The sequence below is a fragment of the Aspergillus steynii genome, assembly GCF_002849105.1.
Source record: "Aspergillus steynii IBT 23096 chromosome Unknown P170scaffold_8, whole genome shotgun sequence".
Lineage (NCBI taxonomy): Eukaryota > Fungi > Ascomycota > Eurotiomycetes > Eurotiales > Aspergillaceae > Aspergillus > Aspergillus steynii.
This window is the reverse complement of record NW_020194405.1, coordinates 850770-878572: the sequence shown is the minus strand read 5'-3', so window position 1 is coordinate 878572 and position 27803 is coordinate 850770. Positions and strand designations below refer to the sequence as shown.

Here is a 27803-nt window from a genome sequence, read left to right as displayed (position 1 = left end):
TTTTTTTAATCTCCGCGGTGTTGCGATTTTGTCCAGGTCCATTCAAGCAAACCCCGTCAACCTCCTTCTCTCACTCCATCGTCTTTGTGATTTGAGGTTCGATCGCCTCAATATTCCACAATGGCGCCAGTTTCCAAGCAGCGGAAATTGAATCGCGAACCCGCGACCAAGAAAGCTCCTCCCACCTCTCCCTCGCCGTCCCCCGAGCCCGAAGAATCCAAAGAGAATGAAGAGCCAGAAGTCGCCGAGGAAGAAGCCCCCAAGACCTTCAAAGAACTCGGAGTCATCGAGCAGCTATGTGACGCCTGCACGGAACTCGGATATAAGGCTCCCACGAGGATCCAGGCGCAGTCTATCCCGATTGCTCTACAAGGGCGCGATCTGATCGGTTTGGCGGAAACCGGTAGTGGAAAAACGGCCGCCTTTGTCCTTCCAATCCTCCAGAACTTGATGGAAAGCCCTCAATCCCTACACTCCCTGATCCTCGCTCCGACTCGTGAACTTGCGCAGCAAACCTCCCAGGTCGTCGAGGCGTTGGGGTCGTTGATCTCGGTCCGCTGCACGCTGTTGATCGGAGGTGTGGATATGGTTTCGCAGTCCATATCCCTGGGGAAGAAGCCGCACGTTATCGTCGCGACGCCGGGTCGCTTGCTGGATCATATGGAAAACACAAAGGGATTCTCGCTGCGACAGCTGAAGTTCCTGGTTCTGGATGAAGCGGATCGTCTGCTGGACATGGATTTCGGACCCCTGCTGGACAAGATCTTGAAGATTCTCCCGAAGCAGGGCCGCCACACATACCTCTTCTCCGCGACGATGTCGAGCAAGGTGGAGTCCCTTCAGCGTGCCTCTCTCGTCAACCCTGTTCGCCTCTCAATTTCATCCAAATACCAAACTGTCTCCACCCTTATCCAGCGCTACGTTTTCCTGCCGCACAAGTACAAGGACATTTACCTCGTGTATCTCCTCAACGAATGGGCCGGACAAACAGGCGTGATCTTCACGCGCACAATCCACGAAACCCAGCGAGTGACCCTCATGCTCCGAAACCTCGGATACGGAAGCATCCCCATCCACGGACAGCTCTCACAGAGTGCCCGAATGGCATCCATCACCAAGTTCCGCGCCAAGGCGCGCAACCTGCTCATCGCTACCGACGTGGCTGCCCGTGGTCTCGATATCCCCTCCGTCGACTTCGTCCTGAACTACGATCTCCCCCAGGACAGCCAATCCTACATTCACCGAGTCGGGCGAACGGCTCGTGCGGGCCGCAGCGGAATTGCCATTTCGTTCGTTACGCAGTATGACATCGAGACGTGGATGAGAACCGAGAAAGCGCTGGGCAAGAAGCTGGATGAGCATAAGATTGCCAAGGACGAGGCTATGGTCTTCGCGGAACGAGTCGGCGAAGCTCAACGGTCGGCTGCGATCGAGATGCGGGATATGGATGAGAAGGGCAGGGGATCGAAATTCCGACAGAAGGGTGGTAAGAGATCGAGAGACGGTATGGATGAAGATCAGGGTTGATTTACTAGAACTCCCACAAAAGCGTTTGATTTGTCTAGAGCTTAATACCAATTTGAGTGTATCTGTGAATATAATCCCGCGATGCAGGGCTCAATGAAGTAGATTACTAGAATGCCCCGCGGAATTCAATATGGAGTTGATTGGCATTATACCTGAACTCATGGTAAGCTATACCAAAGGAAATGATGATTTCCGAACTCACCCAAAACGGAAATCTGATTCCGATATTGCGGGGGGCATACTTAACATACTCATGAACTCCCGCAAGACAATTATTTGATATGCAACAGCTCGTTCTGACTCCCAAAGGAAGCCATGCAGTCTAACAAACAAGCCCTCGGCTCCCTCTCACTGGGCCAACATCCCTCACACAGCCTTGACCACAAAATCCAACTCACATCCAAGTACGGATTCACGGGCATCGAAGTCGTCTTCTCAGACCTACAGACCTACTCTGACAAGCACAACATCTCCATCCTGGACGGAGCCGCCCGAATCAAACAATTATGCGACGCAAACAACGTGGAAGTTCTCGCTCTCGCGCCCTTCGAGAACTTCGAAGGCGCCCGCTCCCCACTCAGCACCAGACTGGCCACAGCAAAACACTGGCTTGCCATCGCTCGGATCCTCAAGGCCCCTTATGTCCAGGTCCCATCGCAATTCAACCCCGACGCCATCACAGACGAGAACGTGATCGTCCATGAACTCCAACAGCTCGCGGACCTCGGCAGCGCCGAAACGCCCGTCGTTGCCATCGCTTACGAGTACCTCTCCTGGGGAACATACTGCTCAACATGGGACACGGCCCTCCGACTCGTGCAGCTTGTCAATCGGCCGAACTTCGGTCTGTGCCTGGACACTTTCCACGAACTCACCAAGCTCTGGGGCAGTCCGTTCGAGACCTCCGGAAAATATCCCTCCGCCGACCAGGACCTCCGTGACTCGCTCCAGCGCTTCAAGGCCACCGTCCCGCTCGAGAAAATCTTCTACGTCCAGCTCTCCGACGGTGAGCGGTTCGATCCGCCCTTCTCAGCGTCTCATCCGTGGTATGTAGAAGGCGAGGCACCGGAGTTCACGTGGTCGAAGCACGGGAGGCCGTTTCCGCTAGAGACATCGCTGGGCGGGTATATGCCAGTCCCGGAGGTCGTGAAGACGTGGGTGCTAAAGACGGGGTTTCAGGGTTGGATTTCGATGGAGGTGTTCGATCGGCAGATGCGTAGCAGGGAGTTTGAGCCCGAGACGGCGGCCATTCGGGCTCGGGAATCGTGGAGGAAAGTCCAGGCCGCCGTGGGTCCGCCGATGGGGCGCCTCTAGAAATTAGTCATCTACTTATAGGCACGTGATCAGATCGTCTGTCGGCCGACTGAAATGCAAATGCCGAGTTTTTCCGCATTCCGTCCTCATCCCATCCCGACATTCCTGTATAGAGCCCGCTCTGATGATGATTCCTGAGCCGCCAGGGCCGCCGACGCTGCGTCGATCTTGCTTGGCCTGTGCGAAAGGCAAGCGCCGTTGTGATCAGCGGTGGCCGAAATGTAGCCGATGCCAGAAGAGACAAGCCGCTTGCGAATATGCCAATGAGCCACTTACAAGGGAGAGCAGCGTCGATAAGTTCAGAACCTCGGGTATAACTCGGGCCAGAAATTTGCCCGATCCTCGCATCTACCCTTCCTTGAGTCTGGAAATAGTCAAAGGGTACGATCCAGACGTCATTCGTTTTCTTGACGAAGGGATCCGCAACTTCCCTGTTATGTTTGCTGAAAACATGAAGACGATGTTTATTCATCCGGATTTGTTCGAGGAGTCAAGTCCCCCAGCTGCTATCCGGGAGGTTCATGCGCTCTGCAAGCTTCATGTCACAGCAACTCGGGCGGACGCTGTCAGTCTAGCTCCCCTCTTGCGCCGCAAGTCAGCCCAGCTGCAAAGACAGGTTAACCATACAGCCAACTTTGACGAGCTTCTTGGCTGCATCCAAGCATTGCTTCTGATCCAATGTATCCTGATCCTCGACGAAGACGACACCGAGGCAATTCCGTACTCGGAAACAGTCAGCACGATGCTCGTGGACCTGGCCGAACGACTGTGGCAGCAAGCCCCTATCCAACTGCCAAACACGCTTAGTCCGAAGCGCGCCTGGCTTTTTGCCGAAAGTGTCCGGCGCACAATCATCGTGGGGTACTTGCTTCGCAGCGTGTACTCGCTCAAGAAGAGGAATTATTCCGTCCGGAATCCGTTCATCGATTCGCTCCCTTTCGATGTTCGAGTATCCCTGTGGGATGAAGACTCGGCCGAGGTATGGAGTGGAGTTATGTCCGAGTCTTGGAATTCTATAATGTCTTTGCACCAGTACTCTGCTATGATGGAGAACGGACAGGTTCATGGTATCCCACCCTTTGGGGCGCTCATTTTGGCAGCGTGCAAGGGGAAGACCGCGTCTGATGTGCAATATCCTGCCTTGAGCTCTTACTATGTTTCGTGAAATCGTTCAACGCGAACTCTTATTGCGACTCATGAATTATCCCCGTACATAGGCACCTATCGGAGGAACTGCTTTAGCAAACCCGACAGCAGCTCCGTCATCTGATGATACATCTCCTGCCTTTTAATCTCAAATGCCTCGAAAATGCCTCTCGCCGGTCCGACTGGGATTTGATCATCGCCCTGGCACAGCTTCCCCCACGTCTCATCTGTGAAATCCTCCAGCGGCATCCCGATCAGATGACCGTCCTTCAAATCCGGCTGGTGCTTGGTATCATGCAATTCCGTCTGCACGGCCGGCGGGAAAATCTCCACGATCTTCACATCACCCGGTCCGCTCTGCACCTGCGTGCGCAGTGCCAGGATGAAATGATGCAACGCTGCCTTGGAGGCCCCGTAATTCGGGCACCGCATCATCGGCACCAGCGCCATCTGAGAACTCGTGAAAGCGATCGCCGTCTTCGAGGCTTGGCTCTGCAAATGAGGCAGGAACGCCTTGGTCAGGTGCACAGCGGAGGTATAGTTGGTCGTCAATTCCTGCTCGAAGATATCCATATCGACGGACTCGGGGGCTGCGAAGTCAAAGGCACGCTGGATGCCGGAGTTGATGAAGATGCAGTCAAGGTCGGGGTTACTGGCGATGACTTCGGAGGCGAATTGCGGGATCTACATAGATCCTTATGTTAGCTTGCTTGTCATTTTCGTCAGATATGCATGGGAGAACTCACCTGGTCCAGCTTCAAAGCGTCGAACACCTTCGCCTGCACCTTCTTCTCGTCGCCTCCGTACTTCTGCACGAATTCATTCAGGTTCTCCTGTCTCCGACCAGACACGATCACTGAGACGCCATTCTCCACGAGCTTCGCCGCCAATGCCTGGCCAATCCCGGAGGTGGCACCGATGACCAACACTTTCTTGTATTCGAAAGACATGATGCGTATATTCGTTCAAAAGAATTTCCAGACAAATCTCAATCCGATGAACAACACAGCAGAACTCTTCTCTCAAGACCCGGTGAAACCCTCATATTTATAGCCCTTCAGAATCCTCGCCATCTCCAATCTCTGCTCTTTTCTTCGACTTCTCGCTCGTGTCGACGTCATGTGCCCTGCGGAGACTAAACCGGAACAGGCAAAATGTGGAGTACGGATGTTGATGCCTGTGGGCCTGAACACTGCCCTACTTTCTGGCTTCAGCGGCGAAAAGTTTGCGCATTGCTTTGGAAGACCTTTTTTCGGTGCTGCTACCTCGAGGCTGATTATCAAGCATGTCGGCGCTTTGAAAAAGGGGTTCTAGAAGAAACGATGTTGGTCTGGGTGGGGTTTGGCATGTCGGAGGACGGTCTGCGAATGCGAACAATGCGGATGGAATAAGAGTACGGTACTCTGTCTAGAACAGATGGCTTGGTATTGGATAAGCATTATCTCGATTGCTTACTTCCTATTCCTCCTTAAATCAAAACTTATTTCACTGATTGCCTGTCACATGGGCATTTCGATGTCTGGGAGTTTGAAGCTATTTCGACCGATTTAGTTAGCCTTTGAAGCCTCGCTCGTATTCATTTATTTCGAATTCAATCATTACGAGAATTCCAGTCTTTTTATACGCAGTAGATCAAGACGACGTGGCTATTGCTTAGCGATATAAAAGAGGTCATTAAAACTTGGAGACGGTGGGTTACATGGTTACATTTGTACTAAGTCGCGAGGTAAATATGACAGCAGTTGATTTATTTACGCTATTTAGACTAAGCTGTCTGCCTACCTCCATCTCTATCCGAAACTTTGAGCTATGTGTCCAGCGACTAGACGTGGATGTTTTTACTGATCTGAGATGATCGAGACAATATATATAATGCTTGCTTGGAGGAAGAAACTTTCGTGATCAGTTTCGTTATCTCTTGAAACGATTTCCTCCTAGCATTTGGTGTGATCTTCAGATTTCCTGGCGAACAGGCTAGTATCGGAGGCGTTATATATATCTAAAATGGCCACCGTAAACAACGGCATTGAATCGCCTCTTGCGATTGATCACCGTAGATTATTCGGAGAACTTGCCAATTGCCTCTCCTTGTCGAGTATACTGCGGAAGAATTTCGGTTCAATTAATTAATCAGTTCTCTATCACAGCTTTCCTGCGTGCGCAGGAGAAGTGTTGGCGGCTGAATTAGTTGTCTAGAGGATCTGATTTATTACTTTTGATTATTTTTATGCACCCTTCTCAATTATTCTAGGTGCTCAGTAAAAGGGCTAAGACCACCGGTTGATTCAGTACTTTGTGTTGGTCTATCTGTGCGAAATGATTGGATAAACGAATCGATCGATCGTGGCGATCGTGGTCTACGGAGTATGTACAGCCAAGGTATAATTATCCATGTAGAATCGCCGATCGGCGAAAGGAGTCATAATCCTGGACCTTGCACTCTATAATAAGGAATTTATCATCTAGGTTAGGTCTTATATCGAAACAAAGCGAAGCCAAATGCCAAAACAAGAAATACTTGAAATTTTTTGGAAGATCCCACGTAGTAGAGATCTCACCAGTGTACTGAGAGGAACATCAAAGACCAGACAAAGCCAACCCCAAAGAAAGAGCCATGAAGAACCTGAGCTCCCATAGCTCAAGACCACATAAACGAGCAAATCCACGGGCTTTGGCACCAATGCCGAGCAGATGATGAAACCAGCAACCCGGCCGACAGCTGACATAAGAAGAGCCCGTGAGGCACCGGGATTTGCATCGCCGTTTCCAACGTTTCCCTCACCAGACCCACTCATGCGATCTGCAGACTAAACAGAAAATCCCCCGACGCCGTAGATGGAGATTAAATGCATCTTCCCCTCTCCCTCAAATCCCGGCGTGCATCACGCCATGCCCTTCCCCGACCCGTTTCTGCCAGGTCCTGCGTGGTGACTGCGCCAGCGATAAGGCATTGCGAAGCAGAGACCGTGATTAGTAGTCCTGCTCCACTGCGTGCTCGCATCCCGGTCCCTGGGCTCTGCTTGTTGACTGCGGCGAGTCGAGTGAGGCAGGCCGTTCATGCAGAGACCGTTTCCGAGAGCGCCCGGGTGGACTGAGATTGGGACGCATGGAATTGAGATCCGAGACGTGATGCACGTTGACCAGGGAGGGAATGGACAGGTATAAAGAGGGGGGAAGTTGCAGTCTCTGGAGGCTTCATTCACTGCAATCAGCTCAACTCTCAGAGTCAATTCAAGAATCTTCAATTCTCACTTTCTCTATCTTCCACCTTCCACCTCACCACCAATCTTCATCATGGCCCCCGTCCTCAAGAAGTACAAGGCTGCCGCCGTCAACGCCGAGCCTGGATGGTTCAACCTCGAAGAATCCGTCCGTCGAACCATCCACTGGATCAACGAGGCCGGTGCCAATGGCTGCAAGTTCATTGCCTTCCCTGAGCTCTGTAAGTCCTTCGTCACCTACCACTCAAAAGCCACACAAACTAACAAGAACAGGGATCCCCGGATACCCCTACTGGATGTGGAAGGTCAACTACCAGGAGAGCCTCCCTCTGCTGAAGAAGTACCGCGAGAACAGTCTGCCCTCGGACTCCGACGAGATGCGCCGCATCCGCGAGGCCGCCCGCAACAACAAGATCTACGTCTCGCTGGGCTACTCCGAAGTCGACCTGGCCAGTCTGTACACCACGCAGGTGATGATCTCCCCGTCCGGCGACATCATCAACCACCGTCGCAAGATCCGCGCCACCCACGTCGAGCGCCTCGTCTTCGGCGACGGCACCGGCGACACCACCGAATCCGTCATGCAGACTGACATCGGTCGCATCGGCCACCTCAACTGCTGGGAGAACATGAACCCCTTCATGAAGGCCTACGCCGCTTCCCTGGGCGAGCAGGTCCACGTCGCCGCCTGGCCCTTGTACCCTGGAAAGCAGACCCTCAAGTACCCGGACCCATACACTAACGTGGCCGAGGCCAACGCCGATGTATGTCCTCCCCTTTTGCCATCACATTATCCCTCTGAGTAAGGGGAAATGTTTGAATACACTCAGCTAATAAGGCCTTTTCGCGCTTCCAGCTCGTCACGCCCGCCTACGCCATCGAAACCGGCACCTACACCCTCGCCCCCTGGCAGACCATCACCGCCGAGGGCATCAAGCTGAACACGCCCCCGGGCAAGGAGCTCGAGGACCCCAACATCTACAACGGCCACGGTCGCATCTTCGCGCCCGACGGCCAGAACCTGGTTCCTCACCCGGACGTCGACTTCCAGGGTCTGCTCTATGTTGACGTATGTACCCCGTCCCTTTCTCTCAACAGAAGACTAACAACTAAACATAGATCGACCTCGACGAAATCCACCTCACCAAGTCCCTTGCCGACTTTGTACGTCCCCCATCCCCTGGCATGCAGAACCCAAGCTAATACCAACCAGGGCGGCCACTACATGCGCCCCGACCTCATCCGTCTCCTGGTCGACGGCAACCGCAAGAACCTGGTCGTCGAGGAGGACCGCATCAACGGCGGCGTCAAGTACACTCGGACCGTGGACCGCGTCGGCCTGTCCGAGTCGCTGGATGCGAAGAAGTCGGCTGTCCCGGAGCAGGAGGAGTAAACCCTTTCTGAAATCACGGTGCCTTGGCTAGGTAGTCTATTCGTGCGGTGGCATGGATGGGGCACGTGTCTAGATGGAGAATCTTTAGATGAAATGTATATTAGACTTGGAAATACTTTAGGTAGCTTGGAATGAATCGCTGCTCTTTGTTATATTTTTTTTTTCTTTCTCTCTCTCTCTCTCTCCTATTTTCTTGGGTGGATTGACAATTCGGATTTACAAATGAGAATGCGCTCGAGGCGAAAAAGTCTAGCATCTCATCTTCGTCTTGATCTTGAAAACAAATTAAACTTTACCTTTAGACCCGTCCTTGTCCTGACTGAACCGTGGATTCGGACTGACGGTTCGCTGATCGATCAGACTACGCGCAATAAACTTACTAAATCAAGAACAGACAGAAAACTACAAAGATACATAGAAAATATTTCATTCGATTAACATTCAGTTTTGTTCTCTCCCTTGGATTGGAGGATTAAATATCATAAATCACAGTAGGAATGAATCATGGACATGAAGGATGCAGCTCTGGCTACGTACTAAGTAGCGTAACTATGGCTATGAACCTGGACTCCGTAAGAGAAAGTCTAGTCTAGCACACACCCGAAGGGATGGTCGTGCTGGCAGTCCGGCTGGTAGAGCTGTATCGAGCGCCGGAGCCGAGACCGCGCTTCGCGAAACCCTTCCAGATCTCGCACTTGTTGACGCCGCCGGTCAGAGCGGCGTCGGCGTCCAGGATGGCGTCACGGGCCTGAACGAAGTTGGGGTTGCAGGGTTGGCTGGGTGGGTTGTTAATGTGCTGGGTTATGGATTTGGGGCATTGGGGTTTGCGGGATGGGGAAGGGGACTTACAGAGCCATTCCGTCAATGACCAACTTCATGGTCAGGTACTTGCCGTCGGTGGGAATGCCGTCCTCGAAGGTGGGACGAGGGGCGTCGTTCTTGCCGTGCTTGTCGATCAGGTTCCACAGCACTTCGTAGAGCATGGTGGCCCAGACGGTACCGGCGGCGTGCACGGAGGTCATGCCGTTGACGCTGGTGTAGGTGAGAGGGTTGGTGCTGGTTGAGGTCGAGTAGGGGTATGCGCGGATGCCGGCGGCCTGGTTGGCGGCCCACGCGCCCATGGGGTAGTTCTTGGAGCGGGTGTCGGCGGACTTCAGGCGGATGGCGGTCGCCATGAAGTCACCCCATCCTTCGCCCATGCCGCCGGATTCGAAGGAGCTGAGGCAGGCGGAGTTGGAGGGACCACCGGTGAGACGGTTGGAGACTGGATGGGAGGATTAGCTGGGTTGGGGATGGTGGAGATGGGCTGAGAGACTTACGACCGTGAGTGTATTCGTGGATGACGATGCCCGACTCGAAAGAGCCGTCACGGTAAGGGGTGGACTGGGTCCAGACGTACATGCGCATACGTCCGGGCTGTCCGTCGGGAGGAGTAGCGAAGTTGGCGTTGTTGGTGCCAGAGCCGTCCTGGGCGTTGAGGATCACGTAGTCGTTTCCGAGACCGCCCTTGCCGCCGTTGTTGTACTCGAAGTTACCGGCCCTCTCGGTGAAGCCCAGAACGTACAGCAGGTCGTGGTAGGTGTTGGCGGTGTAGAACAGCTGGGTGATGGAGGCATCGATGTAAGAGGATGGGGGAGTGGAGCTGGTGGTGTAGGGGTAAGTGAACTTGAGCGATGAGCTGCTGGGGCGGTAGTTGTTCAGGTAGCTGGATCCTCCGCTGGGGTTGGACTGGGCAATGCCGTTGTTGCCACGAGTGGTGGTGTAGTTGGTGTTTCCGTCACTGATCCAGGTGTACTGAGATGCACTGAGATCCCAGGGGTTACTGATAGTGGTTCGGGATCCTTCGGTCGGATCATTGAGACCCCATGCGCTGTGATTGTCAGCGTTTGAATTTATTTGTATAGGTTCGAGAACATACTAGACTTGGTAGTCCGCCTCAGCAACGTAGTCAACGACACCGTGAACAGTCTCCTCGCTGTTGGCATCGACATACGACAGGAGCCAGTTGTCCTCGATGTCGGTTTCCACTCTCCAGCTGAGAGCGAGCTTGCCATCGGGCTTCACGAAGTAAACGAGCTTGGCCTTGGGGTCAGAGACAGCACCGGAGGTGCCCTTGAAGACGTAGGACTCCTTCTCCTCGGTCGACTCGGTCGAAACGGTGTCCACGGCAATGGAAAGCTTCAGAGTGTTGGAAGCACCCTTCAGCGCGGCAGTCGGGTCCGAGAAATCACGCTTGGTCAACGGATTGGCCTTGGGGATCTCGCCAGTGTAGAAAGAGTTTCCGTAGGAGAAGACCTTTCCGTCTTTTCCGATCTGCAAACGAATTAGCTTGGAATCGGAAAGAGAGATAGCAGAACTTACGTTGACGTTAAAGTCCGCATTGTCAATGTCAATGCCGTGAGCAGTCTGACGGAAGTGGACGTGAGCAACTCCATTGTCACCGACGTAGTGATCGTCGACGACACGGAACTCGGCGTCGGACGCGATGGACTTGACGAGCTGAGTCGCAGTCTCAACGTAGCTCTGCTCTTGGAAACCGCCGAGCGAAGATGGGGCATCGGTAACAGCGTCATCCGAATCGACGTACTTGGCCTGGGACACCAAGCGGAAAGCACTCAAGTCGACGGTACGACGGGTGAGGGCATTTGTCTGATGGGCAGGGTGTGCGAGAGCAGCGAGAGGAAGGGCGATCGCCCCAAGAAGCAAGTTGCGCATGGTGGTGGATGCAGGTGATGAACTTGAGATAGGAACGAATGTGACCAGAAGCGCAACCTCAGGGAAAGAAGAGGTGCTGAAGGGAACGAGAGAAGAGGGTGGGAGATAGGAGGAGAGGAAAAGAAGGACAGAGTGTAGAAGAGAAAGTCACGGTGTTGTGGTCTCCTCAGGCTCTATTTATACCGCATCCTTCGACGGTGAGGAACATCAATTCACTCCAGTCCGAGACCATCCGCCACTATCCCCCATCGACTTCCGTTCAGATGCGTTCCAAACGATAAGCTGCAGGTTCCCCTCTTCTCATCTCCGAGACAGTTACATTACATTGATCACGCCGTCCCCATCTCCATGCGCCTCCGGATAGGGGGATCAGCTGAGGAAGGCATCCGCCCGCGGTGTTTTCTGCACCCAGTATACGGAGTAGGGGGACTGTCCGGGAAGCAAGACCAATGTGAATGATATTGGCCGTCGGGTCTCCGGGTAGACTTCATGCAGAACCCGCAGAGGAATCCTGGCAGGGGTACAGACCAAGACATTTATATTGAACTTAACCCAAAAGCTGCGGACCCTTATAGAACGCGAGAAATAACTGCCGGAGACTGCATGGGGCCAGCCAATCGCCGTGAACGAGACACAAGGCCGTCCGTCGGCCTGATTAAAGAAGCATCTTGGCGAATTCTTGGGTTACATGGAGGGGTTCAGGACACGCTAGTCTAGCTCCCATATCGACCCCCGCGGATTCTGTCTTTTTCAGCTGAAAGCGGGGAGAAGACCTGCGACGACCCGAAACATGTGGTAGGCATCCGTGTTTGCCAGAATCCAGAAATCACAGGCGAGGTGGCAAGATGACTTGCTGTCAAATGCTGTGCGACGTACAGAGAGACCGCGTGGTTTTGCTGTTATCAACGCGGCGAATCCTCTGCGGTCCTGACGATGTGCAGATGCGCCGAGTGGCACCGTCGACAGGGGTTCTCCTGGTTGATTGGAGCACCGCACTGGACTCCGCCCAACGCCGGAGGCCCCTGACTGCAGGGCATTGCGATAGATCCGTGCTGTCTGATTGGATGTGGGACGGTCTGACTCCTGCGTCTTTTTCAGGAACGTGATGCATCTCTCCTTTAGTCATGTGGGGTATCTGGACATTGGGAGTGTCTTACCTGGAGACAGTGAGCGAAGTCATTTTGATGAGAGTTATTATTGTTGTTGTACGTGGTCGAAGTGTATTAGAGAGTTCACAATAATTCCACAGAGGTGTACTTGGAAAGTAAACCAATGGGTTATCAAGCGGAATGCATCTCAGTCCACGCAGAAGATCGATAAGGAGGCCAGTCACCCAATCGTGGTAGGCGATGACGCCATCTTCCTTATGGCATTTCCACAGGCGTTCTGCACATTTTCTCTCTTCTTTCAACTCCAGGACAGGATTCATGAATGGATTAGAGAATTATCGCTTCATTTAATGGTTCCTGAGGAGCATCGTCAGCCCCTAAAAAGTATGTAAAGTCCATAATTCATCATCACACATATTCTAACACCAACATTATTTACAGTCATCTCCTAAGCATGATTCATGACAGCACCTTGCATATAACCTAGACCTTGATCCATCGTCCCATCCAGGTTTTCACAACGCTCTTGGCTTCATCCACCAATCCGAGATCCAAGAGAAGCTGAGTGGTTCCGCGGACAGCCGAGTCCAGTGCGGAGAAGATCCAGGCGTGGGTGTAGCTGGTGTGCTCACCGATGAAAATCGTTTTCATCTCGGTCTGGTAATACGCCGGGAGGTACAGCTGTTGCTGCCCGGCCAAAGGAGAGGCCCAAGCGCCAGCCTGGTGCTCGTCGACTTCCCAGCATTGTCGGTCATAGACTCCTAGTGGGTTCGTTAGTGGCTTGTTAACAGGGGAAGAACGGGTGCCCACATACCGGTGAACTGCTCAGCGGCAATTGGCCCATGGACCTCGACCATGGCGCGCTGCACAAGAGCGATATGATCCTCAGTGCTCAATGACGCGGTCGAGCGAGCCGGAGTGCCGCTGATATACGATGCGAGGATAACACCCGGTCCAGTGCCGTTGATGTTGAACGAAGGATAGCAGACATTGCCGACGCCGGGAACGTCCACAGTACCGCATCCTCCATAGATGGGGTTCTCCTGGTGTTCCCAGAATCTCGTCTCATAGTGCAGAGCCATCTTGCAGGACGGGGAATAGTTCAGACCGGAGATTGCGCGACTGAGAAGGGACGAGTACCGCGGTAGATCCCATAGTCGGACCTTGCTGAAGGGCGCTGCGACCACGGCATAGTCATACTCTTCGCTTTCGGGGACCATTTGTAGAGGATCCTCTCGCCAATTGACGGAGATCTTCTCGGTCGTGGCGTTGTACGAGAGACCCTCAACCTTGCGTCCTAGGGTGGTCTTGTCTGCGACGTGGGGCCAGAATGCGCGGGGAAGAGATTCCAAACCCTTGTCGATGGTGCGCCACTTGGTTGCTTCGAAATAGACGTTCTCATAAAAGTCACCCCAGATCGGAGTCGCGCTGATGCCGCCAACATAATCGCTGATGTTTGCGTCGTATTTCAGGGCGTACCGGAGATAAGCCTCTTCGGACCAGTCAAGCAGTCCATTTTCCACAGCAGCTTTGTGGGCGCGGAACAAGTTCGAAGCTACCTTCTTCATCATTTTAACGTCCTTTTCTTCGGTGTATTTGTAAAAGCCGGCCTCGGCATCGGCAGCAGCCGTCGCATTGGATGATGCCGCGGTGTATGACAGCGCAGGGTCTGCGTCCACCTGTCCTGCAGTCGGGATCCGGCCATTGGGGAGACGGTTGCCTCCACTGGAGATGGGAGTGTTTGGGTTCTTTTGAACAAACGGAATGAAGTCGACACTGAGCTCAGGATGCTCCTCAGCATTCATCTTGTTCAACACGTCGGCTAGCTGGAAGACCATCTTATGGTCCTGAATATCGAAAGTCTCGTTGGTCTCGGCATATGTGATGCTGACAGGGAAGCGCATGGGACCCATCTCCTGGTACTGATACTGGTCGGGGCTGGTGTTGTTGAGGTACTTGGTGCGGATTCGACCCCCGACACGGTTCGAGGATTCGATGATATGCCAATTGTGCATCCCCACGGATTCCAGCAATAAACTTGTCAGCAACCCGGCCATTCCTCCACCGACGATGGCAACGGATGCATTTTTGGCTTTGCTCACGACCGCCTTACCCGGTTCCTTTCCATTCATATACGCGACACCGTCAAACCACGGACCCATGGCATCCGCGACATCTGCGATACTCTCCCGACGAGCAATTGGGGTGGCCACAGAGATTGGTTCGGAGCGTCCGATCAATGAGGAACCGGAAAATGCGTGCAAACAATGCAAGTGTGGCGCGTCGGATGGCGTGGCCCATACGAACCGCTCGGGATATGTGTCGCGCTTGATGGTCATGGTACCGATCTCATGGTGACCTTCAGAGGTACCGGAAATCTCGCAGTCGCCATAAACAAGTTGAACATCACCATGAAGACTGTCGTCCAGGAATTCCAAGTGGATGTTATGGACCGAGTCGGCAGTGATGTCGGAGGGAACGTGGAAGCGAAGCAAGTCGTTTTGCTTATAGACAGCGGCCGCCGAGCTGATGCTGGAGAGCCCTAGGGTCGGAAGAAGTCGCAGTATATGCTTCATTGTCGGCGCCATGGCTCAAAAGAAAACTGATGATGTCTCCCGAGATTCATCTTCCCTGCTTCTTCGGGTCTTTTATAGACCGCTTTAACACATGCCAAAGTCGGTCTGGCAACCTCACCGGTGCCATCGTCCTAATTTCCAATCAACAAACAACCTCCAGGTATGATACGAACCCCCGACCTCGTATCTATCAACACCACAATGGCATCTTTACGTAAATGCTCGAAAGGAACCCTTGAACCAACTCTCCGAACACTCCGGCTCTCCGACTCCGACAAACAATATTCTAGCAGGCAGACACCACGTCTCGTATCGTGACTCACCTATACTTATCTCTCCCTGCTCTTATCTGAGCTTGCGAGTGGCAGCGACTTCAACCGAAAGCTCGGCAGAGCCACTCATCCCCCGACTCCGGCTCCAGTCCCCAGCTTCAATCAGGCTACTGCATAGTTTCTCCAACGCCACACGCACTTGATAGGTATCAGCGCTCCACACGTCCGGGGGACAAATCGACACTCCGAGAATAAATCCCCCGCTTCGAACCAAAGCCAACGTCGGCATCGCTACTTCGCATGGATCGACCCACGGGGGGTATCGATTGACGATTCGCCGGATATCCCGAGAGCCCTTATCAATGGCCCAAATAGGCAACTCACAAGGCTTTCCAACGGATCAAAGACGGGACACATGAAATGGAGCATTGCGCGTTGGAAATCCATCGAATCTTGAACGTGGACGGACGCGGGCCGCAATGTTCTTGGCATAAGATTTAGGCTGCTCCGTAGCGTTGTTTGCTTTATCATCCCCACATTCGGGCGGTGGAGGGTAATGCGATTCCTTATCAGTGGTCAAACACAGGGCGTGGACTCGTGTTATCTGCCAGGTCGGGGACTGATAGTGATAAGACAAGGGAGGGGATTTCTTTTCTTTGGTTTTTATCCTTGTTTTTCCGAGACTTGGATCGCATTCGGTGGTTTAGACGACTACGGCTACGGCTGCGATGACCGTTCCTCTGTTGGTGGGTTTTCTGGGATTGCTCTTTCGGGGTATATTCCACGAGGTCTGATGACGCTAAGATATTACTTTCATGCAAGATGCAAGAGGTCCGAAATTCCACGGAGCAGAGAGTCTATAGTTGCATTAATCTAGTATGTGGGGAAGCAAACTCCCACCTCGTCTTCCCATCCAGTCTCACATGAATATACACATGCGAGCATATAACATATTGCTTTGTCTCGGCAAAGTAAAAGTACCTCGAGGAAGCATGAACCGTTCGTCTCAAAGGTGGTGGAACGTTACAGTAAGCTGACATATCCCGCAGCCGCAGTCACCTTCCGCACCTCCTTGCTTGGGCCCGTCAGTGCATAATCGAACATCAGTCTATTGTTCCATCTATACTCCAGACTACGATCTCAAACAGCAGCGTACAGCTTCGTGCTTTGTGCCATTCGCGCCGTGATGAGAAGAAGACTGCCCAGAAGCAGACTGACACCCGAGTAGATCGAGAGGGACAGGTAGCCGTATTTCGCGACGAGTTCGCCGCTAATGGGGACGCCGGCCATTGCTCTGTTATGGAAGAAAAGAGAATTAGTTTGAGCTTGTAGCGGTGCTTTTGGAAGTGGGAGGGGAGATACATACGAGAGAGACGTAGACGCCATGACGACACCGATCGTGAGGCCGATCGTGCGTGGCGTGGAGATCTGTATGGCGCAGGCTTGTTGGAGGGAGAGAATGCCCTAGAAACTGTGAGATTCTTGTTCGCAGAGGATTTGGATTGGAATGTGTCCGAGACGATGCTACTTACGCCGGAGCTAAATCCATACGCAGCGGAGAAAACAACCAGTCCGGCAACGGATGTCGCCTTGGTCCAGCACAGCGCAATGATCCCGGAGAAGAAAGTAGCAACGAAGCAGCAGTTGAACCTGCCGTAGCGGTCTGCGAGGATTCCGGGGATGAGGCGGCCGAAGAAAGAGGCGCCGTTGATGATGCAAGTGGTGTAGAACGATAAATCATCGGAGAAGCCTTTTTCGAGCGAGTACGAGGTTGTGTAGAAGAAGGGCGAGAACATTCCGAAGTAGATGATGAAGAAAGCCACGCAGGTGAGAATCACGGTGGGTGTTCGGAGGAAGGAATAGTCTGTTTTCTGGGGGTCGGCTTTCTGTTCTTGAGACTCGCTGTCATCGGCGTTGGGCTGGTGTGCTGTCGGCGAGGGAGTCTCAAGTGGTGGACGACACCAGAGACAGCACAGAGCCAGAAGAGGCATCATGATGAACCCGACGATTCGCATGGTCCAACCGAACCCGACATTGGGCTTTTTGAGCAGCTGGTTGATGACAATGGGCCAGATTACACCCCCCAAGGAGGAGCCGGAAATCACAATCCCCAATGCCAGACCGCGTTTGACCTTGATGTATTGGCCGACAAGACCAAGCATGGGACAGACCAGCAATGCCATTGAGATCCCGAGTAGAACACCTTGGGCTAGGAGGAACTGGTAAAATTCCTTACACAATGAGGTCATCATTAAGGCGAAAACCATTCCCACAGCCCCGATGATCATGGGCAGCTGCGGGTAGAGTTAGCTTCAGCCATAAACATAGGTTAGTTGCGAAGTCACCCACCCTGGGACCCAATACATCCTGTATCGCACCAGATATAACCGATACTGAAAAAATGAAAAATATGGCGATGGCACCCAGCCATGCGATGGTCGATTGTGATTCGTTGGCTAGCTGATCTGTTGCATAGTGTGCTTCAAAGAGACCAAACGAGTTCATAAAGCCGACCGAGCAGAATGCTCCAAGGGATGCTCCTACAATGACTAGCCATGCGCGCCGCCTAGAAGAAGAGTTAGTTGATGAGTTGACATCTCTAACCCAGAAGCAAGGGCGAGACAAACGTGTATTCGCTGGGTGGTTTTTGAACCACCGCTGGGTCATCTTGTTTGCCCATCTTTCGAAACAGCAAGACCTCGAGAGAAAAAAGAGCTTTGTTGTCTCTGTCGGAATGCTCAGAGAAAGACGCGTTTTGTCCTCTGTTGAACCTGCCTCGTCTTGTACGATTTCAAGTATTTATTTCATGGTGGGGATTGCGACGACCAAAAGGCCCCTTTATAGCCGGAAGAATCAAATTTTGGCATGTCGTGCTGGGTTTGGGCCACGGAGATTCCGGTCGAAGTCAACGTGCAGGAAAGGAAGGGGTCGTGAGGAATGCCAGCATCCGCCGTACGCATACTTGTTCCCGATGGTGGCTCCGACCGGAGTGCCCGCGGATACTCCGAGAAGGTCTCGGGACCATATTCCATCCTCAAAAGGGATGGCAGACCCCGGAGAAAACATCTGCTGCAGTCTATGCTTTCGAACCTACTCTGACATTACTCTCTTGCATTTTCACCTCCTCCACAAGCCCCGATGGACAAGCACAGCAAACCACCGGCGGCCATGACCGCACGGTGGCACGTGACCCAGTCCGCGGAGACTCCGGCCAGGCGGCCCAGCGACTCTCGGCCTTCCGCTCTCATCGCGTCAACAGCCAGCATGAAACGGAATGACTCGTGTGAGCATCCTGACTCGGCCCCAAAACGTCGGGCCAGACAGGATCCGGTTTCTTGTGAATCATGTAGACGGAAGAAGCTCAAGTGTAATCGACTACAGCCATGTGCGAGCTGTGCCAGTCGCGGGCTAACATGCAGCTACGGCCTCGGCTTCCCCATTTCTCAGTCGAGTGACCATACAGCACACTACGAGATTCAGAAAAGCGATCGCTCAAATCACTCGGTTGTCACAGCTCAACCTCAGTCCTTTGTTGAATTTTCTCCTTCGTCCGCTCCGGTTCGCCAGCTGCAACAGCAGCCACGGCACAGCAGGGAATCGGCGGTGACCGCTGATCTGCTGGAGAACATACATATGGGAGCTCGAGTGCCCACAGCTGCACCGAGATGGCTGAAGGATGACTTTGAAGAAACCATGAAGAGGGGCCTCTTGTCAATAGGCAGTCCAAATTCTCCTTCGGGGGCTCACTTCTCGTTGCCTACCCGCGACTGGAATGCTTCAAATGAGAATCCGGCGACGATCAATCTGATTCAGTTTGTGCCTACAAAACAGGAAGCAGCGGCGCTATTCCGATACTATGCAAAATATGTTGACTACTTGTATCACATTATTATTCTAACGCGGGCAGAGGCACTGATCAACGGTGTCTACGAGTGCATCGAACGAGGCTCACCGGTAAACCTCGGTCATCTGGCACTATTATTCAGCATCACCGCCAGCTCTTTATATATGCAATTGTCTTCTGAATCATCGCCTTACTCGGACATCTGCTGTCAGGAATTCACATTTTTGACGGGTGCCGCTTTGATCCAAAACAATCACGCCGCGTCTCCAACAATCGAGGGCCTCCAAGCGACCATGATTGTAGCACATTATGCTTGCAACATGAGCTCACATGCGTCGGTCAGTGCTTTCTTTGTTCATGGTAGCATCATCAGCCAGGCAAAAAGCCTTATGTTGCATTGCATCGACTCCCCTAGATTCCGCGACGAGAGGGAGCAAAATAGAGTCGATCCTGTTGAGGTTGAGATAAAAAGGAGACTCTGGTGGGATATCACAAGCAATGAATGGTGAGTGTTCGCTGCAGTGACATTCGATCATATCCGCTCATTCTCCGTTATTCTAGGTTTCTGGGGTTTCTGAGCGGGCCTCAGGAGTGGACGTATCAAGTCTACCCCCAACATATGAGCGTGATTCAACCAATCAATGTCGACGATGCAGCTCTTGAGAAGGACCCCGGTCTTGCGCCTTTACCAAGCTCCGTGCCTACGGACATGTCTTTCGCCCTGGAGCGCCTGAAACTCGCTTTCGCATGTCGCGACATAGTAGACACCATGGCTTACGAACAGCTCAATGGCCTTGAGATTGATTATTCCAAGATCCTCGAGCTTGATCGAAAAATGCATCAAGCGTTATCGGAAGTTCCTGAATTCTTCCGACTGGATCCGGGCTCAAGACGTCGGTTTGCCAAGCTTTATAAAGAGCGGCCTACCTTGGCATGGCAGAGGTGTGTTTTGCAGCAGGCCTACTTCTCACGCATCTGCCGCCTGCACCGTCAGTTCTTCATTCGTGGTGCGCGTGATCCAACCTATTCCTATTCCCACGTTGTCTGTCTTCAGTCTGCTCGCAAAGTCCTCGAGATTAAGAGGATGATGGACGAAGAGCAGCCCAAGTTCACTCCGCCAAGCTCTGTCGTCTGGTCGGTGATGCACCACATGTTCATGGCTGCTGTCATTTTGCTACTCGATGTTTGTTTCAATTGGGATGATATCCTCGCTGAGAAACGCAAAGAGGAGGTCCTCGATGCCTGTCGCATTTTGAGCAAAGCGCAGCAATCGTCTTGCTTAGTTAAGGAAGGGATCCAAGCTATGATGAACATCCTCCAGAAGCATTGGAAAAATGGTAAATTGGCGGTCCCTGGTGGGTCGCAGCCAGACCAGCCTTCATCGCCAGTCCTAGGGCCTACGGCTGAAGATCCGGCACAGCCGGTCGCTCCCTCGGAGCCGAGAGATCAGCCAATAGCTACTACGTGGGAGGATGCTCCAAAGTCAAACACAAATCAATATGTTGATGGCGATGAGCGGCAACTCGAAGATATATGGTCGGAGTTTCTCGAGAACGGCTACAACTACACTTTTGAAGACACAGACTGGACGGGACTGTTGACCGAGCTGACCAGCGCGACAGTGCCTTGTGGATGATTATATCATCAGAGTCTGAAAGCCTCCGTCCTTTGATATTGGGAAAATACCCTGTTCCTTCGTCCAATATCTCATAAAGCTACACTTAACGAAAGCCCCACTCCTGCTCCCCGAAACTTCAACGATGACTATGCAACAACCTTGTCACCCATATCGCCCAACCCGTTCATTACACTGTGCTTCGGTCTCGAATACCGACGTATTGGCGAGATGGTTATTCAACTACTACTTCAACCTTTGTCTTGTCTGCCATCATCTGTCAGCGATTTCTATCACCACCAAAGGGAAACTCCACCTACAAAACGCAATGTGATCCTTGATATTCAAGGCAGCGTCATACGGCGTCGGATAGTACCACGCTGCATTGGAAAGTGTTTCATCTAGACAGGCAATAGAGACCATGTCAGCTCCAACCAAACCCCACTGCCGCATCGTCCTTACCTCCGATGGCAATCGAATAGTACGACGCAGTCCCTTTCCACGGACAGTACGTGGTCAAGTCCGTTTCCACGAACTGGGATCTATCCTTCAGTGCTGACGGGGGGAACTATCTCGTAAGCAAGATTAGAACCTATCTACTGCTTCACGCAGGCCAGGAACAGGCGGAGATACATAAACGTTTCCCTCAACAGTCTCCCAGGTGGGCGATTCAGCGAGGACTGTTCCTTGGGCGATAGCTTTGGCGAGAGGCATGTTGATGGAAATAGTTCTCAAGGGCTGCGCAGGAGAGGTGGGAGCAGAAAGAGGGGAAGATGAGGTCAACGGTAGAGGTCAGGTGCGGGGATCCCGGCGAACAGAACGTTGCATGAGTCGGTCTAGTATTTGTAGGCTACTTTGTTTTCATCTACTTTCTGGATGAATTCGGTCATTATCCAGTCTGTTTTAGATAAACATGCATTGTAGCCGTTCAATTGTTGCATTAGAGATTCGGAAATTTCTACAGCCACGCCTCGCTCGCTATTGCTACGCTCCTAAGTGCACGCTGATAAGGCCATAAGGCACTAAATACTAGATCTGGTTAGCGCTTCACCTACTTAGGCAAGTGAGGGCGTGGGAATTATAGTAGCAACGTGGTAATACAAAGCAGTCCATGGTGCCAGATTACAAAATGATGTTCTCTGCCTAATTCACGCATATAATGAAGTGATAGCCCAGATAGTCTTTCAAGTACGGATATAAGGCCCTTGATTATAACTGGGGCCCAGCTTTAGTTGCACTACTGGTGCTTATGTTCTCAAAAGCTTCAGGCTCTCTTTCCATATACGAGACGAACTAAAAGGGTTCTATTGCATTTCTATTATGTTTTGCTCGCAAATATCGTACCTGGCCACATACTCATTGATATTTCTTCCCTTCCTCAAGCGGATAAACCTCACCAGAAGTAAAGCAGCAATGCCCCACGGGCCCAGAAACTTCGACAGCACCCCATTTAACAGGCAATACCTCCATCTCTTCATCTTCACATTCAGAATCCATCTCCTTTACAGCATCCACAGCATCTGGTCCCGCTGACCCCTCGTTAGGATTACATCGTGGATGGCACGCCGCAGCAATGGCTAAACTGCAGCTCGCGGCCACGGGCATTGCCGACTCAAACCTCCGAAGACTAAGCACTATCAAGCACGTAAACATGACAATTGCAACCGAGACTCCGCTGATAATCGCAACCGGCGAGTATCCACACGCGAATAGATCGTGCGAAGGGTCCTTTTGCATTTTCGTATCGTAGGCCTCGACGGCGATCACGAAAAGGCTTTCCGAGCCGAGCCAATGCAAGATTGCAGAGGTAGTAATCAGCGGTATCGCATATCGATACGGGATCGAAAGAAAATAGTTACTCCGCTGAGATAGCTTTGGGCTATGCGAAACGCGCAGTCCTTTGCGACGGTTTCCGAAGCCGCTCCATTCAGCGGCGAGGCACATGGAGGTCAAAAGACTGTTATAGGCAACGTAGAGGAATGAGAATATGAGCTGCGGTAAGTTGGCGATGAAAGAGCTGGCCACGAGGCTGTGGCCGGAACTCTCGACACCGAAAATCGTTTCCGAAGAAATAGCCCCGAGCTTCCCTTTCAGAACTTCCCCGGCGCTTCTGCTCAGCCCGGCAATTGATATAAAAAGCAACATAATACAGACCACGAAGGAGACCATCCAACTGAATAACATCCTTAGCTCAGTCTTCATGGCAAGGCGTTTGGCTCCGCAGAAGAGCAGAACTTACAAGAAGATAAAGAAACCCCAGCGACTAGAGATAGCAGAGCCCCAATGATTCCGCTTGCCAGAATACGACACGGGGTGGCGCAATTTGCTGTGTTGGAGTGCATGAGGCGTCGCTCGAATGGGAGGTATATATACTCCGGTTTCGTCAGACGGCAAACACATACCCTTCGAATAGGGATCCGGCCGACGGAGGAAAGACGCGATTGCATCGCCCACAGTTAATATGGGAGCTTCCTTCATCCCAATCCAAATATAGAGAAGTATACATGCTTTCACAAAGTTGCATGCAACTGTGATGCCTATCAAAGGCACAGAATACTGCAACTTGCAATTCTCCGGTATGGGCTCCGCGAGACAGTATTCAACCTGATAGTGCCTAACTACAACGTTCGATTCATCGTAAGAGGTCTCAAAGCCTGTTTGAACACTCACGTTCCAAGCGTTATGTTCTGCCAGTTTATGAACCGGGGAAGCCCCCTTGGTCCGACAGTCAATGGCCCTGGGACATATCCATGGATAGGCAGAAACCGCTCCGTTTCCAGCTCCAACGGAAGCCGAGGAGTCTGGTCGATATACCGGATTTGTATATATGAGAGAGTACCCACTATTTGATTCGTTTTCGGATACCAAGAGAAGTCGACCGTATGACGTCTGGTAGGTCTGACCAAAGGCTGTGACGCAGGCCGCGCTGTCCAGGTGTTTCAAGGTCCCGTTCTTTGCCGCATAAAAGAGCTCTTGGAGGGAATCGCCTATTCCGGAGTCCATGGTTTGATTAATCAGATGAACATCTGACAGATCCATCTGACCTAGGGAGCCCGGTCCAACAAATATGTCATAGGCGGGGACAGCAGTTTGGTAGTAGACTGCGGAGTTATAGAACACATGCAGTGGAAGCGACGACAATGATAAGCAAAACCATAATAGTGTGCGATGAAATGATACACGGAATAGATTGCCTATGCTCGGCACCCCGATGTCAAGCTACCGGCGTTGTCCATGAGCTCGATCGATGTCTTTTCTCGTCGGGGCGACTAGGACTTGCTAGTCGAGAGAGTTAGCTTGTCCATCTCTAACGCGCGACAAGGAACATCGTCTGTCATACCATTCCAAAATTACTAGAGGCGAGGAGAATCGTACTCAGTGCGTTAATCATCCAGTGTAGTCCAGTACTGAGTCGGTGTACTCTGTCGCAATTTCCTCTTGCCAGCGCGGCGTCTTGGCCCATTTGGGTCCGGATGGTTGTGAACAACAGAAACGCGACATTAAACAACAATACCACAACACTCGATGTGAAAGCCAGAAAGATAGTGAATTTCCATCCTTCGAAGAGCCCTTTGTTCTTGCCTGGATTCTGATTCTGTTCATTATTCTCTTCTAGGTCATCATTTTGTGTTCCTGCCTCGGAGTTGTCTTCGGATGCGGGATGAATCAGACCGTCGGAGCTTCGATAGTGCTTAGGCACATGCAATAGCTCAATGTTCTCGCCCAGTGAGTCATCATTGGTCATTCTCTCGATAGTTCCTATTTATAGCTGGAAAAGCTTTCCTTCCAACGCGACCGGACCAGAGGCTAAAAAATGTAGACATGAACGGGTAAAAAAGAGAACCCAAGAGTTGCGCAAGGCGGAGATCTACACAGTAAGGCTTCACGGCTGGAGGCTAAAGGAGTATAGATCTACGGAGTAGTCAAAACTTGATTAACTAGGTGGGGGCGAATGTAACAGCCTCAGCCTGCTCGGGATTCTGGGATTCTGGGGTCATGCAATTTCATTCCCTGAAAGGCCGAGTGTTTGAGATCTTTTGCAGACCGGGTCTGTCAAGGCATTTAGCATCCAAATATGATTTAAAAGCAAGCTTGATCCTATCTCCTGGTGTAGTCGAGAGAAGTTGGCGGGGGACAAAGCACGCTCGCCGGTTTGTCCGCAAGGCTGTAGCACTCCCACCAGCCTTGGAAATGTTGACGATCTCCAGTGAGTTTCAGCCTTATCCTGAACATTGCGACAATGGATTGCCCTCTGGTGTTGGTCTAATTCAATCTTTTTCTATAAACTAGTCAATGGGGTGCTAATAAAAAAGGAAAAGAAAAATACCTTTTCGCGCGAGGGATTTAAGCAGTGTACAAGGTGTCTTTTATTCTATTCTATTATGCTTGATGTGAAGCCCTAGATTATCGACTAGGATAACTTATGGATAGATTATATGTTGAAGTAGATGATATACAGAAATTATATAAATATCCTTCGTTCCTCTCTTCTCTTTTGAGGTTCAACACCTATGTCTAGTATTGTGATTAGTTTGCTTATGTTTATAGTGTTGTCTATTACTGATACTAGAACACGTCCGACAACATAGGAGCGATAGAAATGCTAAGATCAAATAGACTAATGTGTCGTAGAAAGAGTGAAGAGTTCTACCTGGTATCTTGATAAAGCTCCTATAAGGGTATTATTTTCGCACCCTATAGCTTTCCTTAGTAATTGAAATATCTTTACGGAAGACTCTACTACTTTGGATGTTCAAGAACAATCGGCCAACAAACAATGTAAAATGGCATTCGTCGAAGTAAAGCCAACAGAGGAGAAGCTCAGAATTATCCGCCGCCAATGAAAAAAACGATGCAGCAGAAAACCCGAGTTCATTTTCCGAGGGCCGAACCAATCAAGCCAAATGAACGTTATCAAATCCTGACATTTGGTGCCTGAGGCACGTAGGCAGTGCGGAATCGCGGAATCTCGGAATTGACACGCCCTTTGACATGACAAGTTTTGATGCGCCATCCATTCATCAGCTTCCTTCCTCCCCTTGTCATCCCTTGACCGGTATCTGTCGCTTCTCGAGCCAAATATAAATTGGCGCTCTGATCGTCCTGTTGCCATCTACCCTCAGACATCAGCATTCTCAGTTACCTCCAGAGTTTTGGCGCTCCTAAACCTACCCCTGAAGGCAAATTGAGTGCATCCCACATTCTCGGAAGTTTCCGACTACCGGCAAAAATCGACAAATGGATCGAGACCAATTCAGAACGGCGGCTCACTCAGCCATAGATGACAGTCAGTCAATCGAGAATTTTTCATCTAAAATGACAATACTAATGAGACGACAGTCATCAATTACTTTGACGGCCTGCCATCGCAGCGCGTCGTGCCCACGGTCGAACCTGGGTACCTGCGTCCCTTGATTCCTGAGAATCCACCCGAGGAGCCGGAAGAATGGTCGCAGATTCAGGCCGACATCGAGAACAAGATCAAGCCGGGGTTGACGCACTGGCAGTCGCCTAACTTCATGGCGTTCTTCCCGGCCACCGTCACCTATCCCAGCATCCTGGGTGAAATGTACTCTGCGGCTTTCACGGCTCCGGCGTTCAACTGGCTCTGCTCGCCGGCCTGCACGGAGCTGGAGACGATTGTCATGGACTGGATGGCGCAGGCTCTGGGGCTTCCCGAGTGCTTCCTGAGCACGTCCGAGAATCGCGGAGGTGGTGTCATTCAGGTGACTGCTAGCGACACCATTGCCACTGTGATGATTGCCGCCCGGGAGCGACGTGTGTATGAGCAAGTACGCGCCGAAGGCTTGAAGGAAGGTACGGTCGAATTTGAGGACCGATTGATGGATCTGCGACCGAGGCTGGTTGCGCTGGCAAGCAACCAAGCGCACAGCAGTACTGCTAAGGGCGCTCTGATCGCCGGAACCCGGTTTCGCAGCGTCACTGCGAGATTGGAAGATAACATGGAGATGACTGGCGAGGGCTTGCGAGCCGTGTTGGAGCAGTGCGACAAGGACAATCTCACGCCTTACTATATCACGCTTGGGATGGGCACAACGAACTCGTGTGCTCTTGATCGCTTTGCCGAGATCAAGGCTGTTTTGCGAGAGAAGCCGTCGTGGCAGAAGATCTGGGTCCACATTGATGCTGCCTATGCCGGTGCGGCTCTGGTGGCCGATGAATGGCAGTATATTGCCAAAGACTTTGCAGAGGGTGTGGACAGCTTCAACATGAACATGCACAAGTGGCTACTTGTGAACTTCGACGCTAGGTATGCTGTCCAATACAATTTGCTGGATTTATGACTTGCTAATGTTTAAACAGTCTCCTGTTCGTTCGGAACCGGAATGATCTCACTGATGCCCTCGACATTACACCCGCTTACTTGCGCAACCCATACTCTGACGCCGGAACAGTCATCGATTACCGGAACTGGTCCATCTCGCTCGGACGACGATTCCGTGCGCTCAAGATTTGGTTTGTCGTGCGCAGCTACGGTCTGAACGGGATGAAGGCCTTTATCCGCCGGACCATTAAAATCGGCGAAGTGTTCACCGATCTGGTCTGCAGCCGATCCGACCTTTTCGAGATCGTCACCAAACCCGCCTTCTGTCTGACCGTACTGCGAGTCAAGAACCCGAGTGCCGCTGTCACGAACGGAGAGTCGTCTATCACCCAGCCTGACGAGAAGGCAAACGCGTTGACCAAGGAGGTTTATGAGCTGATCAACTCGCGTGGAGAGATCTTTATTACTTCGACTGTGATTGCGGGTGTTTACTCCATCCGCGTGGTCAGCTCAAACGAACAAGCTGACGAGAAGTATATCCGTCGGGCTTTTGAGATTCTCGTCCGGACAACGGAGGAGGTTTTGCAACAATAGAGATGATGCATGCATAAACTTTGCATAAATTTTGTTTGATGCCGTGAGTCTAGATATATATTACACGTTTAGATTGTTGGTGCATGCCTTATGATTGATTTGCTATGAAAAAATGTCATTTGAAAGATTTCCCTAACAGACTTTCGCGAATTTTCCTCGCACCTATTTCCTTGATATAATTCATGCCTACC

General features: G+C 51.8%; 12 protein-coding genes across 12 annotated transcripts; 6 read left to right on the top strand and 6 right to left on the bottom strand.

The window, feature by feature from the left end:
• Positions 1–19: 19 nt before the first annotated feature.
• Positions 20–1629, top strand: rrp3 (RNA-dependent ATPase RRP3). The gene has a single exon (XM_024850015.1). It carries the CDS (start codon positions 121–123, stop codon positions 1525–1527), a length of 1407 nt encoding a protein of 468 aa, XP_024700307.1. The 5' UTR covers positions 20–120; the 3' UTR covers positions 1528–1629.
• On the top strand, positions 1630–3079 carry P170DRAFT_440173 (sugar phosphate isomerase/epimerase family protein). The gene has a single exon (XM_024850014.1). The coding sequence runs from the start codon at positions 1843–1845 to the stop codon at positions 2839–2841; it is 999 nt and encodes a 332-aa protein (XP_024700306.1). The 5' UTR covers positions 1630–1842; the 3' UTR covers positions 2842–3079.
• On the top strand, positions 2969–4006 carry P170DRAFT_479534 (Zn(II)2Cys6 transcription factor domain-containing protein; the record flags this gene model as incomplete). Its single annotated transcript, XM_024853693.1, has 1 exon — positions 2969–4006. The coding sequence occupies one exon, from the start codon at positions 2969–2971 to the stop codon at positions 4004–4006; it is 1038 nt and encodes a 345-aa protein (XP_024700305.1).
• Positions 4007–4062: 56 nt separating this feature from the next.
• Positions 4063–4937, bottom strand: P170DRAFT_479533 (putative short-chain dehydrogenase/oxidoreductase; the record flags this gene model as incomplete). The annotated part of the gene is made up of 2 exons (XM_024853692.1): positions 4063–4671; positions 4734–4937. 2 exons carry the CDS (start codon positions 4935–4937, stop codon positions 4063–4065), a joined length of 813 nt encoding a protein of 270 aa, XP_024700304.1.
• A 2344-nt stretch (positions 4938–7281) lies between these two features.
• P170DRAFT_450046 (carbon-nitrogen hydrolase family protein) lies at positions 7282–8601 on the top strand (the record flags this gene model as incomplete). The annotated part of the gene is made up of 5 exons (XM_024851089.1): positions 7282–7429; positions 7482–7972; positions 8065–8277; positions 8328–8372; positions 8422–8601. The coding sequence occupies 5 exons, from the start codon at positions 7282–7284 to the stop codon at positions 8599–8601; spliced, it is 1077 nt and encodes a 358-aa protein (XP_024700303.1).
• A 444-nt stretch (positions 8602–9045) lies between these two features.
• P170DRAFT_415900 (extracellular metalloproteinase) lies at positions 9046–11475 on the bottom strand. The gene is made up of 5 exons (XM_024847090.1): positions 10963–11475; positions 10520–10914; positions 9921–10471; positions 9451–9865; positions 9046–9377 (listed from the first exon to the last, which is right to left on the bottom strand). The coding sequence occupies exons 1-5, from the start codon at positions 11314–11316 to the stop codon at positions 9191–9193; spliced, it is 1902 nt and encodes a 633-aa protein (XP_024700302.1). The 5' UTR covers positions 11317–11475; the 3' UTR covers positions 9046–9190.
• A 1400-nt stretch (positions 11476–12875) lies between these two features.
• On the bottom strand, positions 12876–15355 carry P170DRAFT_467627 (flavin monoamine oxidase family protein). The gene is made up of 2 exons (XM_024852488.1): positions 13240–15355; positions 12876–13192 (listed from the first exon to the last, which is right to left on the bottom strand). Exons 1-2 carry the CDS (start codon positions 15011–15013, stop codon positions 12909–12911), a joined length of 2058 nt encoding a protein of 685 aa, XP_024700301.1. The 5' UTR covers positions 15014–15355; the 3' UTR covers positions 12876–12908.
• A 791-nt stretch (positions 15356–16146) lies between these two features.
• P170DRAFT_391521 (MCT family MFS transporter) lies at positions 16147–18055 on the bottom strand. Its single transcript, XM_024845943.1, has 5 exons — positions 17901–18055; positions 17623–17839; positions 16806–17567; positions 16640–16737; positions 16147–16567 (listed from the first exon to the last, which is right to left on the bottom strand). The coding sequence occupies exons 1-5, from the start codon at positions 17951–17953 to the stop codon at positions 16414–16416; spliced, it is 1284 nt and encodes a 427-aa protein (XP_024700300.1). The 5' UTR covers positions 17954–18055; the 3' UTR covers positions 16147–16413.
• A 482-nt stretch (positions 18056–18537) lies between these two features.
• P170DRAFT_365972 (Zn(II)2Cys6 transcription factor) lies at positions 18538–20753 on the top strand (the record flags this gene model as incomplete). Its single annotated transcript, XM_024844737.1, has 2 exons — positions 18538–19622; positions 19679–20753. 2 exons carry the CDS (start codon positions 18538–18540, stop codon positions 20751–20753), a joined length of 2160 nt encoding a protein of 719 aa, XP_024700299.1.
• Positions 20640–21521, bottom strand: P170DRAFT_440169 (DUF427 domain-containing protein). Its single transcript, XM_024850013.1, has 4 exons — positions 21366–21521; positions 21195–21300; positions 21053–21133; positions 20640–20999 (listed from the first exon to the last, which is right to left on the bottom strand). Exons 1-4 carry the CDS (start codon positions 21444–21446, stop codon positions 20968–20970), a joined length of 300 nt encoding a protein of 99 aa, XP_024700298.1. The 5' UTR covers positions 21447–21521; the 3' UTR covers positions 20640–20967.
• A 538-nt stretch (positions 21522–22059) lies between these two features.
• On the bottom strand, positions 22060–24477 carry P170DRAFT_458593 (uncharacterized protein; the record flags this gene model as incomplete). The annotated part of the gene is made up of 4 exons (XM_024851806.1): positions 22060–22905; positions 22972–23951; positions 24003–24011; positions 24073–24477. 4 exons carry the CDS (start codon positions 24475–24477, stop codon positions 22089–22091), a joined length of 2211 nt encoding a protein of 736 aa, XP_024700297.1. The 3' UTR covers positions 22060–22088.
• Positions 24478–25757: 1280 nt separating this feature from the next.
• On the top strand, positions 25758–27763 carry P170DRAFT_415889 (putative aromatic-L-amino-acid decarboxylase). Its single transcript, XM_024847089.1, has 3 exons — positions 25758–26019; positions 26073–27003; positions 27057–27763. The coding sequence occupies exons 1-3, from the start codon at positions 25971–25973 to the stop codon at positions 27610–27612; spliced, it is 1536 nt and encodes a 511-aa protein (XP_024700296.1). The 5' UTR covers positions 25758–25970; the 3' UTR covers positions 27613–27763.
• Positions 27764–27803: the final 40 nt, after the last annotated feature.

Excerpts from the sequence above, each read along its gene's own strand:
- rrp3 (XM_024850015.1), top strand. The coding sequence starts at position 121 with ATGGCGCCAGTTTCCAAGCAGCGGAAATTGAATCGCGAACCCGCGACC.
- P170DRAFT_415900 (XM_024847090.1), bottom strand. The coding sequence starts at position 11,316 with ATGCGCAACTTGCTTCTTGGGGCGATCGCCCTTCCTCTCGCTGCTCTC. Across the intron at positions 10,472-10,519 it reads GAGGCGGACTACCAAGTCTA|CGCATGGGGTCTCAATGATC; the intron begins GTATGTTCTCGA and ends TGACAATCACAG. Across the intron at positions 9,866-9,920 it reads CCACGAATACACTCACGGTC|TCTCCAACCGTCTCACCGGT; the intron begins GTAAGTCTCTCA and ends CCTCCCATCCAG.
- P170DRAFT_415889 (XM_024847089.1), top strand. The coding sequence starts at position 25,971 with ATGGATCGAGACCAATTCAGAACGGCGGCTCACTCAGCCATAGATGAC. Across the intron at positions 26,020-26,072 it reads TCACTCAGCCATAGATGACA|TCATCAATTACTTTGACGGC; the intron begins GTCAGTCAATCG and ends ATGAGACGACAG. Across the intron at positions 27,004-27,056 it reads CTTGTGAACTTCGACGCTAG|TCTCCTGTTCGTTCGGAACC; the intron begins GTATGCTGTCCA and ends ATGTTTAAACAG.
- P170DRAFT_440173 (XM_024850014.1), top strand. The coding sequence starts at position 1,843 with ATGCAGTCTAACAAACAAGCCCTCGGCTCCCTCTCACTGGGCCAACAT.
- P170DRAFT_440169 (XM_024850013.1), bottom strand. The coding sequence starts at position 21,446 with ATGCCTCTCGCCAAAGCTATCGCCCAAGGAACAGTCCTCGCTGAATCG. Across the intron at positions 21,134-21,194 it reads CTATTCGATTGCCATCGGAG|ATGAAACACTTTCCAATGCA; the intron begins GTAAGGACGATG and ends TTGCCTGTCTAG. Across the intron at positions 21,000-21,052 it reads CAAGGATCACATTGCGTTTT|ACAAGACAAAGGTTGAAGTA; the intron begins GTAGGTGGAGTT and ends AGATGATGGCAG.
- P170DRAFT_391521 (XM_024845943.1), bottom strand. The coding sequence starts at position 17,953 with ATGGGCAAACAAGATGACCCAGCGGTGGTTCAAAAACCACCCAGCGAA. Across the intron at positions 17,840-17,900 it reads AAACCACCCAGCGAATACAC|GCGGCGCGCATGGCTAGTCA; the intron begins GTTTGTCTCGCC and ends CTCTTCTTCTAG. Across the intron at positions 16,738-16,805 it reads CGTATGGATTTAGCTCCGGC|GGCATTCTCTCCCTCCAACA; the intron begins GTAAGTAGCATC and ends CACAGTTTCTAG.
- P170DRAFT_467627 (XM_024852488.1), bottom strand. The coding sequence starts at position 15,013 with ATGGCGCCGACAATGAAGCATATACTGCGACTTCTTCCGACCCTAGGG. Across the intron at positions 13,193-13,239 it reads TGCCGCTGAGCAGTTCACCG|CACTAGGAGTCTATGACCGA; the intron begins GTATGTGGGCAC and ends CACTAACGAACC.